Raw genomic sequence first — 16,774 nt, 5'->3', positions numbered from 1 at the left:
GGTGTGTGTGTGTGTGTGTGTGTGTGTGTGTGTAGTGTTAATCATGTTAATCCTTTCAGACATTTCAAGGAGTCTCAGGGCTTCACAGAAAAAGTCTCTGCTGGCTTGATAACTCTGGCTAGGAAAAATGAAATTAGAGTCTCCCTCAAGATAAGTAATTAACAACAACAACAAAAAAAGATAAGTAATTAACCCATTTTCTAAATGCTCAGCTAGAGAATTCCGAGGCTCTTCTTCCTGTGATTGTTCTCACTCACTCTGTTTGCTTCATTCGTTATTCACGGTTGAAGCCCGGCAGCTCCCCTGAAGTCCTACCTCCCCCCTTCACCTGCATGTTGATGCAAACATGTCTGGTCCTCACAGGACGGCTCCAGCTGGGCCCCTGGCCAAGTCTGGAACGGGCCTGGGGCAGGGTGGGGTGGGGGCGGAGGAGGGCTGTGTAATTGCCCTCTCGTCTGTGTTCCCGTAGTTCTGTGATGGTTATTTGTGGGCCCGTCTCCTCTGCTGGACTGAGTGGGCGACAGGTGGGAAGGTCACGGTGTTCGCTGCCTGGGTCTGGCCCAGAAGGATGCTCGGGGGCACATACCAAATGGGATGGAAAGTCTTTAAGCTCCGTGTCACTGAAATTCCAACCCCGTCCCATGGTGCCTCTCAGGGTCTTCAGTCTTAGGTGTATTCTTCTGGTCTCCAACACCCTTTTTTCACAGCCTAACACTCCTCAAAGACCTTTATTTTATGCCATTGCTCTCCAGATTTCGATAGGCAGGGGCCACAGTTTTGCACAGTCAAGGACTGCTGTAGAATTCTTCCCGGTCAAGGCTACGGATGTTGGCGTGAGTACCCATTGAGACACGGTCATTGACAGAGAGGGTCAGGTCTTGTCATTTTCTAGCGAGCGGTGAATTTCGGAGTCAAAGCGTAGGTAGCAGGTCCAGCCCAGAGCTGAGCAAGACTCAGAGCATCTGACAGACCGAGGCGATCACAGGAGAACCGGGAGTCCGAGAGCAGAGAGAAGGCTGGCGCCCTTCGGCCAGGAGGGGTGGGCAGGGCTGCACATCCGACAGCACAGCTGGAATGCACGCCTGGAAATGACGGCGCGGGAGAAGGAGGGCACGTGGCTCCTTTACTGACCATATCCACGTTGCTTTTGCGAGTGGATGCTCGGGAATGACTCAGAGTGTGACCGTGGAGCTCACACGACACGGAGCTTTTACAGATGTCGGCCGGCAAATCAGTGAGTGAGAAACTGCTACTCCTTAGTGCTTATATGGCCTAAAATGCTAAAACCTGGTAACGAGATATTTCTCTAAATAGCATTTGACTAATAGTTCAAGAGAGGTAAAACAAAACAAAAATTCTATGTGTATTTTACTTAGTATCATACAAGTCCTCCTGGAATTAATGCTTGTCACTTAGATGGGCAACGCGTGTGGGGTGAAGAGGAGGCGCTCTCCAGCTAGACTTGGGCGCCGCTTTCCATCTTTATAAGATTTAAAAGAGATGGATGAGAAACCTGACTTCTCCAACCTCATCTGTGGGACGGGGCTGACACCTGAGTTGGGGGGTGTCGTATGGACAAGAGAGAACGCGTCTGAGGTAGAGCGTCTGACAGTAGCGGGTCGGGGAGGAAGGGCAGATGGTGGGGTTTGGGGGCTCTCCTTATAGTTTTAAATAAAGAAAAGAGGGGCGCCTGGGTGGCTCAGTCAGTGAAGCATCTGCCTTCGGCTCAGGTCATGATCTCAGGGTCCTGGGATCGAGCCCCGTGCCGGGCTCTCTGCTCGTCAGGCAGTGTGCTTCTCCCTCTGCCTCTCCCCCTGCTCGTGGTCTTCCCCTGCGCCCAAGTAAATAAAATCTTAAAAAAAAAAAAAAAGATTTAAAAAATGAATTAAAGAAAAGAGAGAACATCTCAAGATAAAGGGGACAGATTCTAAGTTACCCTTTTAAAATTAATAGTCCCCCTTTGACCTCCAGGAACATTACTCGGACACCAACATTACAGAGTCAAGAGCCTGTTTCTCTCTACGTAATGAGAGAATCCTATGAACAGGTGACAAAGTGCACTTCCCTTGCCTTTTCAATAGAATTATAAAAGACAAGTTACTGGATCTTTTTGTGCTACTTTTTACTGTCAAGCAGTAATTAACCCTAAAAGTCACATCCAGAGCTGGCTACATGAAGATCTAGGGCAAGGGCAGAGCCCCAGGATCCCCTCCCTGCCACTGGAGTCAGGGGTGACATAGGACCTACCTGGACCCGTGTCCCCTCTTGAAACGCAGAAGCGGGCGTAAGGTGAGGTTCTCATGAGAATCACGTCAGAGATGGGACTGTGGAGGTAGTGCTCAGTCCATCCCTGGCCGCTCACGGCGGGCTGTCACAGGAGGGCTTGTCTGGGACCCTGCCTTACTTTAGGTCAATGTCGTATTTCCTCAGTTGGCCCGAGGTGCAAAAATTGCCCAGTAGCCGTTGTCAGTGCTGACCTCCCTGAAGGTCAGTGTTCCCATTTGCTGTTATGAACAGGGGCGCTAGCCACGATGAATGGTAGTGATTCTGCCATCATGTTGAGCATCTGTTTGCCACCATCATGTTAGATGTTGGTATAAGCCCACATTTATCGTCACAAGAACTTCCAAAGACAGGTGGCTTTACTGCTGGAGCGGCCAAGTCCTTTGCCAAGACTGCACAGCTAGTGAGTGACACTGAACCCTGCCCAATTCGAGCTCCAAAGCAGTGCTCTTGCTCGGGTCCTGGAGCCCAGGCAGTCCAGAGCAGGATTCACTGAGTGTCAGCCTCCCCGAGGTTTGGACCCGGACAGAACGCCGACCCGAGGCTGGGATCCGTGGCCCCGAGGGGGTCTGCCGCTGGCCGAGGATACAGGGTGTCCTCTAGAGCAGTAGGTCAGCTCAGACCTCTTCGCCAGGGGCCTCACCCCGCCGTGGGTTGGGTTCTACCGCAGGTTAAATCTTATCTGTCCCTTGCCCGTTCTGTCAGTTTCTGCAGCCTGATCACTGATGGTTTCCTGATCCCGAGATAAAGGGACTCTCTGCTTGTCCTGTGTAAACAGATCCCCGGTGACTTTCTGAGGACGTCAGCAGGCACCAAGATCCAGCGGCTCGTTCCAATTCAGACATAAGTTTAAAAACCCAAGAGGTGAAAACGTGAAGAAGCTGGTCTTTTTCAGCCCCCCCCCAACTCCACAAAGTGCAACGATGTTGGACAGGAATGCGAAAACTTGGAAAAGAAGATAAAGCCGTTCTGTTGTTAATACCCTTTTAATGACCTGCCTGGGTAGAATTTAGAGCTACAGGAACGAACGTTATTTTAAAATTCAGAACTCGCTAAGGGGTTCCTCATGCTGGATCCGCAATCGAACAAGGTTTGCTCTGGTGGAATGGAGAGGTGCTCCCCCGTCGCGCGCTGGGGAATCCCGGGAGATGTCCCGAGGCGGGAAGTGGTTTGTGTTGGTTAGACCAGGCTTTGGGTTTCATTTTCCATTATCCCATTTCAGTTTTTTGCCTGCTGAACTTGAGTTTGTAAAGTCATGTGATCGACACTGGCCTTTTCCATACGCAAGAAGGTTAAGAACTGTGGACAGCTCACGCTGCGGCCCGGGAACCTTCCGTCTGTTCCTGAGAGTAGCCACCCGGCGTGCAGAAGCAGGAAGATCCAGTGCAGGCTGCGGGAGGATTTGCAGAGCGTGGGGATTAGGTCCCAGGGACAACCTCAGCAAGTCTTGCAAATAGAGGTTCTCTGAAGCAGACCAGACTTTCCCGTTTTTAATCGCTTGCATTTGAAGGCAAACATTGAGGTGGGGGGGGGCTGTGCTTTCAGTATGGGGGTTTTTTTTGGTAAAATATTAAAATTCAATTTTTTTCTTACACACATTTGGCAGCATAATTAAAATAAAGTCTGATCTATGCACTTTCATGAAAGGCATCTACAGAGCTAACGGAGGCCACAGTGATGCCGTTTTGCATTGTGAATGTTTAGAACTCGGGGCAGGCCTGCCTTGCCCGCCTTGGAATGCCGCCCGAGGTATAATATCGGCTGGACAGTGCGAGGTGGGGTGAAACCAGCCGACTTAGTCCATTCGGTGCCGTGCTCGCCCCCACAGCCAGTGTGCACCGTGTCTCGCTCCTGCTGTCTACTCAGACAACCGCCACGTCAGAGAAATGCACAGGTCCATCTGCCAGATTCTTTTGTGACTTAGAAAACACACGCTATTAATCAGACACTAGTTTCTAATTAATTTTCCAGTGCTATTTTGCATAACAGTGTTCAGACAACACACATAGGAATTTTGAAGGAAATGTTATACTCCACTTCAGTGATTTTTATTGGTGATAATAATGAACACTAACAACAAGAGTGGCCCGATTGTCGCTTGCCTTTATAAAGCATTTACCATATGCAGAAATGCATCCCAAGTGCTCTACGTGCATTAGCTAATTGAATAGTACAACAACCCACGAAAGTACATCACTGTTGTTGTCCCTGTTTTACAAATGGGGAAACCGAGGCACACAGAGATTAAATAATTTGCCCCAGGTCACACAGCTAGGTCCCAGCAGGGCTGGGATCTGACCCCAGGCGACCCCACCATCCAGAGTGCACACTGTCCATGACCAGAGTATATCCCCCTCCCACAAGTACTCTCCAACACTAACTTGCTCTACGAAGGCTTCTCCCAGTCCATAGATCTTTCCCTGCCTTCTCCCTGAGGCCGGAGACCTTCCCAGTTAGGTCTGTCAGGCCCGGGACCCCATGTGACACCTGCTACACAGGCTTGTCCTCCTTTCTTTTATTCACACGTTAAAAGATTTTATTCAGCTGTTTCCTGCTTCTCTGGAGGAGGGTGCCTTTGTGTCTCCCGTCATCTCCCCTCCATTTGGCTTGGCTTGATCAAGTGGGACTTTCTTGCTTTCCCATCCAGGTCACAGGACGGATGGAGGAGTCACACAGAGCTGCTGTGTAGTCACAAGAAGTTATGTAGAACTTGAGGATGGTCTCTTTCCAGGGAGCAGCGAGTATTCCATTTGGAATATTTCTTTGCTGAGATCTCGAAGGAGGAAAGCGACCAACCTTCACAAGCCAAGTACCAGCAAAGCCAATGGGCAGACTATATCTCCCTTGCACTCTCAAAAAGTTATTTAATTTTTTGTGTTAACATCCAGCAAATCTGCTTTTTGGAGACAGTTCTATATATTTTGACACAGAATAGAGCTCTGTAATTACCGCCACAGTCAGGATTCAGAACATTTCCATCTTTCCCCCAAACTTGCTAGTGCCAGGCCCCAACCCAAGCCTTGGCAGCCCCTGATCTGTGCTCCCTCACTGTAGTTTTGTCTTTTGGAGACTGCCCCATGGTGCAGTGATACAGTGTCACCTTCAGAGACTGCTTCCGTCACGCAGCATAGCGAGTGGTCCACCCAGACCCCGGTATCAGAAGTTCCTTCCTGTTTATTACTCTGTTCACTGTTCCCAGTTTTCACCAAGTATGAATAGAGACGCTCTCAACTTTGGTGTGCAGGTGTTCATTTCTCTAGTAAGTGCTTGGGGATTGCTGGGTCCCCAGCTAGGTGTGGGTTTAACTTTAAAAGGAACTGCCAACCTGCTCTCCCGAGTGAGCTACCATCTTCTGTGTCCACCAGGGACCTAAGAGACGTTCTGTACCCCATATTCTGGCTGCATCTGGTTTAGTTGGCGTTTTGTATTTTAGCCATTCTAGGAGCTGTGTAGTGACACCTCATTGTGGTTTGAATTTGCATTCTTCCAATGGCCGGGAACACTGAACATCATTTTCATGTGCCTGTTTGCCACTTGGTGAAGGGTCTATTCAACTCTTTTGCCTATTTTTAAATTGGGGTGTTTGTTTTCTTTCTACTGGATTTTTAAAGTTATTTCTATGTCTCCATCCATCAACACAGACAGAAACAACAAAGACATTCTCACCAGTGTTCCCAACTGAAACATACGACCCCTCCTTTAGGAGCGTAGAGATCGGAGTTTGTAGTTCTTGGAGGGTGAGGTGTGTGTGAAGTTCATTTGCAAACTCGTACCTCAAGTTTGGTTTCTTTAGACAGATAGGTGTGTACATATTTTTAAAGACTTGTACAGTGTTTTCTTTGTAAGATCTTAGCAGTCCGAAGCGCACATGAATGCTTGATGAGTTCTATGGTTGTGAGGAACTCTTGGGAGTGCCATAGACATACCTGAACAGTATTTCTGTGTATGAAACAAGGATCTGTTACCCAGAATGTTGACAGAACCTGAATTTAGGGGCATGGCAGATTTATATCCAGTAAGCAGAAACTACAAAGTGGTAGACTTCAATTTCAAAAGCCATGATTATCTGAGTACTCACTATGCTTCCCTGTTTCCATGTTTTTGTTCCAAGTATTTCCATCGCCTAAACACTGTTCTTCTTGATTTCCATGTAGATGATTTTGTCCATCAAGGCCAACCCCTACTGGCTCCTGTTTTCCCAGATAGATTCAATATCCCCTTCTCTATGTTCACTTGCCATTTTGTATATTTCTCAATTATATAATTATTACATAATTATATTATATTATATATTAATTACATATTATATAATTATAATTATATGATTATCAAATTGTCTTAGACATTAGTGGACATGTGTCTTCTCTACTACACAAAGAGCTTTTGAAGGATAATAACTATGTTAATCCAATCATCTTCATATCCCCAGCAACTAATTTGATGCCTGCTTCGTAAGAGATACCCATTTACCCAGCTATCCATTCATTTACCAAGTATCTATTGAGTTCCTAAGAGGTGCTACATAGTGGGAAGACAGAGCAGTGGACCAGCAGAAAAAATTTCTGCTGTTATGGAGCTTACATTTTACTGATGTTTTCAGAGAGCTGGCTTCTGATTTCATTTATTTTCTTCATTGTTTGTCATATCATATCCCATTGATTTCATCTCGTTATTTCCCTTCTTTCTGCTTGATTTTGTTTTAATTTGCTCATCTTTTTCTAGTTACTTAATGTGAAAGCTGAGAACCATTGATTTGAGAATGCTCTTCTTTCCTAAGTAAGCAATTTTTAAAGCTATGAATTTTCCTCAAAGACCTGCTTTGCTGCAACCTACACATTTTGGTGTATTACATTTTCACTATCATTCAATTAAAAATATTTTCTAATTTCTCCTGTGAGGTTGCCTTTGACTTAATGATTATTTAGAAGTGTGTTGTTCGGGGTACCTGGGTGGCTTAGTCAGTTGGGCATCTGACTCTTGACTTCGGCTCAGGTCATGATCCCAGGGTTGTGGGATACATTCCTGTATCGGGCTCTATACTCAGCAGGTGTCTACACTGAGCAGGAGTCTCCCTTTGCTCCTCCCCAACTCATGCTCATTCTCTCTCTCTCAAATAAGTAAATGAATGAATAAATCTTTTTTTTTTTAAGTGTGTAGTTTATAAGTAGTAGCAGTTTTTATGGTTCTCTTACTGTTTTCAATTTCTAATTTAATGCCACAGTGGTCAGGAAACATACTCTTTTAGTCTTTAACTTCATTCAGGTCTGTTTTTTGGGCCCAGAACACAATGTGTCCCAGTAAATATACCATGTGCACTGCCATTGTTGAATGTAGCTTTCCATACTATCCAAGAAGTCAGACTGGTTTATAATGCTGTTCAAACTTTCTATTTCTTTACTGATTTCTTAAAGTAATTGTTCTATCAGCTGCAGGGAGAGGAGTGACAAAATCTTAAGGAATAATTGTGGGATTGCCTATTTCCCTCTTTAATTCTGTGTTTTTGTTACATGTGTTTTAAAACTCTATTATTATGGTTGTCTTATCTTTTTGATAAATTGATCCTTTTTTGATTATGAAATGGCCCTCTTTATCTCTGGTAGTACCATTTTTTGGTATCTGTTTTATCTGATTATCAATATTGGCACTCTAGCCTTCTTATGCTTACTATTTGCATGCTGTGTCCTTTTCTCTATTCATTTCTTTCAACCTGTGTCTTTGTATTTAAAGTGTGTATCTTGGGCGCCTGGGTGGCTCAGTAGGTTAAGCCTCTGCCTTCGGCTCAGGTCATGATCTCAGGGTCCTGGAATCAACTCCTGCATCGGGCCTTCTGCTCGGCAGGGAGCCTGCTTCCTCCTCTCTCTCTCTCTCTCTGCCTACTTGTGATCTCTCTCTGTCAAATAAATAAATAAAATCTTTTTAAAAAAAGTGTGTATCTTGTACATAGCATATAGTTAGGTCTTACCTTTTCTCCCCCTGACATTCTTGGACTTTGAATTGTTAATGTGTTGGTTTTCTTTTTTTCTTTCTTTCTTTTTTTAATTAATTCTTTTTAAAAAGCTTTTATTTATTTATTTGACAGAGAGATAGCACAAGTAGGCAGAGTAGTAGGCAGAGAGAGAGAGAGGAAGAAGCAGGTTCCCTGCTGAGCAGGGAGCCCAATGTGAGGCTTGATCCCAGGACCCTGGGATCATGACCCAAGCCAAAGGTAGCCACTTAATCAACTGAGCCACCCAGGTGCCCCATTTATTTATTTTAGAGAGAGATGAGCAGGTGGGTTGGGGAGGGCAGAGGGAGAGGGAGAGAGAGAATCTCAAGCAGACTCCCTGCTGAGCATGGAGCCTGAGACAGGGATCAATCCCAGGACCCTGAGATCATGACCTGAGCCAAAATCAAGAGTTAGACTCAACCAGCTGAGCCACCCAGACACCCCTTAATTGATGTGTTTAATGCAATTATTACTTTAATGTACCATTTAATGTAATTATTGCTGTAATAGGTTTACATTTCTCTTTCTCCTTTTTTCCCCCTATTTGTTTACTTTCTGTTCCTCTCTCCCTTTTTCCTCCTTCTTTTGGATTATTTGAATATAGAATTTCAATTTAATATTTCTGTTGGGTTTTTTTTTTTTTAGCTATCCTTATTTATTATTCTCTAGTAGTTCTCTAGAGATTACAATATACCTCTTTAACTTTTCACAGTTGATAATATATACTGTTATACTATTATTACTGTTAAAATCTTGTGTAAAATGTTAAAGCCTTATAGACCCAGACCTTCCCCATCCTTTATGTTATGGTAGTTATACATATTACACGTACACCCCTCATGAATCCTAGCAGACAATGTTATAACTTTCATCTTCAGCATTTTAGTGATTTATAAGAACATTAACAAGTAATGCAAAAAGGAAAAAAAGTCTTGAACTCACTCAGATATTTATCATTTCCAGGGCTTTTCATTCTTTCTTGACTGTCTGAGTTTCTCTCCTATATAATCTTCCTTTACCTTGAAGAACTTCCTTTGGTACTTCTTGTAATGTTGATCTGCTGGCAATGAATTCTTTCCGTTTTCCTTTATTTTTATATTTTTTTCTTTGCCTTCACCGTTGGAGGATATTTTTGCTGGTTATAGAATTTTGGATTGAATTTTCTTCATTCAGTACTCTATTTTTTTCTAAGATTTTATTTATTTCAGACACAGAGAGAGAGAGAACGTGTATAAACAGAGGGGAGGGGCAGAGGCAGAGAGAGAAGCAGACACCCTGCTGAGAGCCCAATGTGGGACTCAATCCCAGGACCCAAGCCGAAGGCAGACATTTAACCAACTGAGCCACCCAGGCGGCCCCATTCAGTACTTTAGAGATGTTCTAATGTTTTCTAGTCTGCATGGTCCTTCCCCAGCATATACTATGCCCATTTTCTCTTGCTGCTTTCAGTAAGTGTGTTGCATCTGGTTTTCAGCAGTTTGATTGTGCAATACCTGGAGGTGGGGTTCTTGTATTTATTTTGCTTTGTGTTTGTTTAGCATTTTGTTGTTTTACATTTCTATCTTTCATCAAATTTAAGATATTTGGAGCCTTTTATATTTTAGATATTTTTTCCTGCCTCATTCTCTTTATATTCTAATGTAATATATGTTGGACTATTTGAGACCATCTAACAAATCCCTAAGGGACTCAGTTAATTTTTTTTCTCAGTTCTTTTCTCTTTGTTCTTCACCCTGGGGATGTCCCCTCCTCAGTCTCAGGTTTACTTGTCTTTCCTCCATCATGTCTGTGCAGCTGCATCCAGTCAGTGAATTCTCTACTCCAAAAATTGTGTTTTTCAGTTCTAGAATTTCCATTTGGTTCATTTTTTTATTGTTTCTGTTTCAGTGCCAATGCTTCCCACTTCTCTGCTGAAGTTTTCATTCATTAGAAATATCTCATTTTCCTTATCTGTTAGTTCCAATATTTTGTTCGTTTTGGAGTCGGACTCTGTTTTCTTTCCTCTTGAGACTGTGTTTCATTTCTTGATTCTTAGAATGTTGAGCAATTTTGGATCATATCATGGACATTACAAATCTTAAGTTGTAGGGATTTTTTCTTCTATTGTTTTCCTCTGAGAAGTGTTCTTCCCTTTGTCTTGGTGGCTGTGTTCCTTGGCTAGACTTGAACTGCACACTGCTTCTTGGGCTGTGCCTCTCATCTGAGTTCTGGTCTTCTGCTGTTAGGAATGGTACTTAAGTCTGTTCCAAGTGGGTGTAATTCCTGGGTCAGCCCAAGCTCAGATAGAAAGAATTTGGGAATCACCCTCTGGTGTCTTCCCTTCTGGAATTTCCCCTCTCCTCAGTGTTCACAGTTTTTGGACTTCACTTCTTGGTTTTCTTCAGACAAAATGGCTGCAGGGTTTCCCACATATACCCCCACCCCTGCCACGTACTGCTTAGATCTGGCTAGAAGCCACACAAAAGGGATTTACTTGTTTATTTTTCAAAGTGAGTGTGTGCCCCCCCCCAACAGAGTCTACATACCTGTGTCTCCTCTCTAGTACTTTCAGGTAGTTTTTTGGGTTTTGTTTTGTTTGGTTTGGTTTGGTTGTAGTTGTTTAATTTCCAGGCTTAAAATTGCCCTCTGTGAGCAGGAGGGCAGGTGGTGCTGTCCATAAAGGTAGAAGCAACTCCATGATGCTTACATTTTAGAGAACAGGAGATAAGCTAATGAAAGCACAGTAATGTTGTAGAAGAAATAAATTAGGTTGAGGTGATCCAAGGACTGACCTTAGGTTAGGTCGTTAGGAAGGTCTCTGAAGAGCTCCAGTTGAGCTGACACCTAAAGAACAGAAGCATTTGGTCCTGCAAAGAGCCCATGGAGAAGTGTTTCAAGTAGGGGCGCCTGGGTGGCTCAGTCCATTGAGTGTCCAGCTCTTGATCTGGGCACAGGTCATGATCTCAGGGTCATGAGATGGAGCCCTGCATCAGGCTCTGTGCTAGGCATAGAGCCTGCTTAAGATTCTCTCTCTCCCGGGCGCCTGGGTGGCTCAGTGAGTTGGGCCACTGCCTTCGGCTCAGGTCATGATCCCAGGGTCCTGGGATCGAGTCCCGCATCGGGCTCTCTGCTCAGCAGGGAGCCTGCTTCCCTCTCTCTCTCTGCCTGCCTCTCTGTCTACTTGTGATTTCTCCCTGTCAAATAAATAAATAAAATCTTTAAAAAAAAAAAAAAAGATTCTCTCTCTCCCACTTCCTCTACCCTTCCCCTGCCCCTCTCTTTCTCTCAAAAATAAATAAATAAATAAATAAATAAAAATTTAAAAGAAAAGGAAAAGGAAAGACAAGGGGGGAAAAAGAGAGAGAAAAAGAAATGTTTCAAGTAAAGGCAACAGCAGATACCAAAGCTGTTAGGGCAGTTGTGAGAGGTCAGTGTGACCAAAGCGCAGTTGCGAGGGGTCAGTGTGACCAAAGCTCAGACGATGAAAGGAAGAATAGCATGAAACGAATTCCGGAGACAAAGAGACTGTGTGGAACCGGGGAGGCCTTGATAAGGAACTGGCAATTACTGGTTCAATGTGATAGACTAGGATGGCTGTCGCTGTAAGGGGATGCTTACCAAACAGATCTGACCCCTCATGTTGCTTTGTCCGAATAGCCAGACCTTAGCAGACATGACTGATAAATAGTGTAGTCTTGTGTTTTTTCGTTTTTAATGACGTAGAACAATTTTATTTATATGGTCTTAGATTCTGCATTGCGGCTAACTTTTGTAATGTTACCATCTATCGTGTTTTGACTGAATAACAAGATTACCCCTAATTATCTGAAGAGGCTATTAAAGTACTTCTTCCTTTTCCTACTACATGTCAGCATGAGGCCAAATTTTCTTTATATATTCCAACCAAATTAACATATCACAGCAGATTGAATGCAGAAACACATCCAGTTATTTTCTAATAAGTCAGACATTAAAGAAAATTTTTAGATATTCAAAATGTCAATCTTTTTAAAAACTTTTTATTTTTAAAAACTCAACAATTTTCCATACAAATGGGCTATTGAACATATCATGCTTTTGCCATTTTAAATAGGTCATGATTAAATATTTATAAAATGCCTGTTTTAATTTTCAATACAGTAGATATTGATGTGCAGAATTCACACAAACAGTCGCTGTTTGTGGTCCTCAGTAATTGTTACTAATACATATGAATCCCGAAACCAAAGCAGTTGGTAACTGCTATGTTAAAGCTATGTTACCTGGGAAAGATAATACATTAGTTACATCATGAAATCATGCAGAAAGATTTTTGGTTTTGTTTTTGTTTTTTCAAATTTTTATTTAAATTCTAGTTAGTTAACATACAGTGCATAATATTGGTTTCAGGAGACAGTGTAGTCGTAGGATTGTCGGACCACCCCATCTGCTAGCAACGACAGCTCGAAAGCTAGAAGGCCATGCGGTGGATTTCTGCAGTGTGTGCGAAATTGAAGTGGGTGACCCTAGCCGCCCCCTGCCCCCACCCCTGAGGTCTCTGACGTCATGGGAAAGAAAATACATTGCTTTATATCTAGAATAATATAATGACCAATAAAACCACAAATAAGGGCGCCTGGGTGGCCCAGTCAGTTAAGCGTCTGTCTTGGGCTCAGGTCATGATCCCAGGGTCCTGGGACTGAGCCCCGCATCAGGCTCCCTGCTTAGTGGGAGTCTGCTTCTGTGCCTGACCCTCCCCACTACTTGTGCTCTGTCTCTCTCCCTCTCCGTCTGAAACAAATAAATAAAATCTTAAAAAAAAAAACAAACCCACAGCTAAAAAGAAATGAAAAGCCCAAGCAGAATGAAAGAGACCGTAGCAGAATGAGGGGTCGTAGTTCTGGGTAGTCGCGCTGTCCCATGGTTTCTGCGTTCAGAGCAGCTGCCTTCTGTCGGTAAATACGGTTATGCTTAAGCTGTGTGTGTGCACACGGGGGTCGGTCTGATTTCTCTGGGGAGCACTAAAGAGTCCCTGCTTCCTCTCCTTCGGTTTAGATGACAGCGCCTCGGCTGCCAGCAGCATGGAGGTGACAGACCGCATTGCCTCCCTGGAGCAGCGCGTCCAGATGCAAGAAGACGACATCCAGCTGCTCAAATCGGCGCTGGCGGACGTGGTTCGGCGGCTCAACATCACGGAGGAGCAGCAGGCTGTGCTGAACAGGAAAGGACCTACCAAAGGTGGGCATTTCTGGTGCGCAGAGCAGCGGACACTTGGGCTGGAGCAGGGGCTTGTCCCTAGCGGACACACGCGGTTTTCAGCAGTGACGGAGACGGGAGAGCAGAACATCAACGACCAGAACAACCACGAGGCGGGACAGGGTTCCTTTGGCTGGAAGTCAGCGAGCTGTTCAGCCCAGGGCTGTACACGTGTAGGTGATCAGGAAGGGCCTGGAACCACCCACAGTGGACGGCTGGGGGCAACTGTTGACAAGTTTAGGTCGGGAGCACATTGCGAGGCGGAGCCTAGAACCCAAAACCCCACAATCCTTTGGGCTTCCCAGAGGCTGTTCCCCCTAGAAACTTCTCAGTGGCTCGCCTCTCTTTCTCTGTGCTCAGCTTGTCTGCTGCCGTTCAGTTCAGCCCCGCCAATAGCTAATCAGCCTACGCCACAGCAGAGCTCAGAGCCGAGGGCTGGGGGCCCAGAGGGCAGGCCCTTCCCTGAGGAGTTTAGAACCCGCAAGGACTTTAGAACATCCCTCACTGCGCCCGCTTGGAGCTAGTACGCTCCTCCCGGGCACAGCCTCCTGTTCCTTTCGAACCTGCTGCTCTGCTGTCCAGGAGAACGGAGCCTGCTACGGAATCCGGTACCTAGTGGGTTTCCGGCAAATTCAAATCATCATTTCATTTCCCTGTGGCGTGTGTGTGTGCGAAACATAAAAAAAGCAATATTTGTGTTTGAAGTAACTTTGTAGTGACCCTCTTCTTAAAATTTGGAAGTACAACGTCTCATAAAAGCTTGTCTTGCTAGTCGCAGTCAGTCCCCTGATGTCTGCTTGCGGCCACATCCACGGCCCGTCGTCTGTTCCTCGTGGCTCACTTGAGAAAACAGAATGCATCGTGGCTTAGATCCCTTTGATTAAAACATTTGAGATCACACTGGCATGTAAATGTCCCTTTAAAATTAGCTTTTTTTTTTTTCTTTTTCTTTTGGTTGTTTGGATTTAACAAATTATTTCACAGTTACCATGTTTTTCTTGGAGTCAGGAGAGGGTACTGTCTGATGGTGCATATGTTACTTTTTTCTCAAGTACTTGGCTACGTTTCACATCTCCATGGAAAGAAATCTATTTCTTTGTCCTTCTGGGTAATTATCACCAGCTCCATGAAGAGATATGTGCTGGGCAATGTCTCCAGATTTCCGTAATTTTATTTTTATCTGAGTATGGTGGACGTACAATGTGGCTTTAGTTTCAGGTTTACAACATAGTGATTTAGTATCTCTGTACGCTGTGTTCACTGCAAGTGTAGCCATCTGTTACCATGTAACTACCTCTTGAAAAACCCTTTTATTTATTTATTTAAAAGATTTTACTTATTTCAGAGACAGAGCACAAGCTGGGGGCGGGGAGGCAGAAAGAGAGGGAGAAACAGGCTCCCCACCGAGCAGGGAGCTTGAACAGGGGTTTGATTAGGACCCCAAGATCAGGACCTGGGCTGAAGTCAGATGCTTACTGAATGAGCCACCCAGGTGACCCTTGAATAATCCTTTTAAATCCTGTTTGTTTGTTTTTTTTTCTTCCTGCTAAGTTAGAGCGATCAGGGTATTCTAAACAGAAAACAGGTTACTTTAGGAATTCCTGACCTGCTCAGCTTACCAAAAATAAAACCCTAAAGGGTATATTCAAAATTGTTGCTTCCCATAAAGTGTCAGACTTCCAAAAGTTCTGTTTTTTGTTTTTTTTTTTAATTCAGGAAAAAATAATACAAGATACCTACTGAGGAGTTTTCTTCTTTTGATTAAGAGTAAAGTTTGGTTTTTATAAAAGTTCATCTAAGAGAGTAATTTGTTTTCATAGTGAGCTCTATTTCGGTATCAGATTCTCTTCACGAGTAAAAGTAAATCGGAGCATACTAGCCCAGGGGTCACCCCCAAGAGATAGAACAGAGATAAGAAACTGGTGAGTGGAGTGCAGTGGGCCAGTTTCCCCCAAGCAGGTGATTGCAGGACAGGGAAGCGGGGGCCTGTCCGAAGCTCTGGGTCCCGGCTTCCCTTCTGGGGGAAGCCGTGGGGGTGCCCGTGCACCTCTAGCTGGAGAGCTGTCCTCAGTAACCACGGCTCAGTTGGGGGATCAGACAAGACGATCGGAAGCAAACCTCCTTTGCTTGTAAAAGGCCCCATTATTTTTAGTCTCCCAATCTCCATTATTTTGGCCTGCCGTCCCCATACAGACTTGAAGAAGACGGGACTCACGGCATGCGAACGAACTGGTCAGAAGCTTCTGGTTCGGCATTTCGAGCTCTGGGTGTACATCTCTGGGCTGTCTGCCTGTGGCAGGAATGGCTGTGCCCCCCCCCCCGGGGGCGGGGAGCTTTCAAAGCGCTCAGCGGGTCCAGCTCCGAGACAGCCCGGGCTGGGTGCCGGGTCTGCACAGTAGCCACAGTGTGGCCTGCGAGTCTGTCCATCATGATTCTAATCCCTCTCTGTGACAGAACTTCACTTATGTGAAGAGAGTTCTGTGACCTTTTAGCTTTGACTTACTTCATTATTCTTCGTGGGGCTTCACTTGCATAACAGTGAGAACTACAGTCTCGGTCAAGTAATCACGGTCAGATCAAGTTCATGGCTTCCCGAGACAGGGGGCAGACTGTGGCCAACCCAGCCGATGCCGGGCCTGTGGACGTGGAGTTTATACAGGGGGGCTACGTCGCGGACCACTGCTTTGACAACATTCTCCTGCCCCCGGGATTTTTAACCAGTGATACTGCCCTGGGCCTTAGGAGGTGCTCAGTCTCTACCTGAGCTCCCCAAATTTTGCTGTTCTTCTTTTCTTTTGCCTTTGGTTTTTGTTGTTGTTGTTGTTGTTTGTTGTTTGTTTGTTTTTTTTTTTAACATTAAGGGCTGCTTGCCCTGTACTCTGGAGAACCTCAGCCTACGAAGTTTGCTTTCTTTACGTTCGATGGACTCTCAGATGGGGACATTTGGCATTTTTTAATTATGCTGAGCTTGGGTGACCATATAGTGGAGAAAAGGGAATCAGCTAGTTGGTGAAGGCACATATTTTTAAAATTCTTGGCAATATTAAAGTGCTCCTCACCGGCAATGAGAAAGACCTCCTTAGAGGTGCCCTTGTGAGTAAAAATTCAGGAGAGCTTCGTGAGTTAGAGTTCACGGCCACATCATGCTATTGGGGGATAAATGGGTAGAAAGGAATGGAAGGAGTACGAGCTGTCAGGCATGGCTAGAAAACCACGGCCCTTCCTTCCTACGGCGTCATCATTAAGAACGTCTGTGTTATTGGTAACAACTGGGAAAGTGCCTGTACTTTG

At 44.9% G+C, this 16,774-nt stretch overlaps 1 protein-coding gene across 4 annotated transcripts in view; it reads left to right on the top strand.

Annotated features, from left to right (window-relative positions):
- The window catches only part of EML1 (EMAP like 1), a 176,689-nt gene that overhangs the window by 86,171 nt on the left and 73,744 nt on the right, over nt 1-16,774 (top strand). For all 4 annotated transcript variants that reach the window (XM_044232166.1, XM_044232168.1, XM_044232165.1 and 1 more), the window contains exon 2: nt 13,283-13,465. In XM_044232166.1, the coding sequence (XP_044088101.1) occupies nt 13,283-13,465 (183 nt within the window). The remainder of the gene's footprint in view (nt 1-13,282; nt 13,466-16,774) is intronic.

This window comes from Neovison vison, chromosome 13 (assembly GCF_020171115.1).
Source record: "Neovison vison isolate M4711 chromosome 13, ASM_NN_V1, whole genome shotgun sequence".
Lineage (NCBI taxonomy): Eukaryota > Metazoa > Chordata > Mammalia > Carnivora > Mustelidae > Neogale > Neogale vison.
The sequence above is the reverse complement of the archived record's forward strand: the minus strand, read 5'-3'. Positions and strand labels throughout refer to the sequence as shown.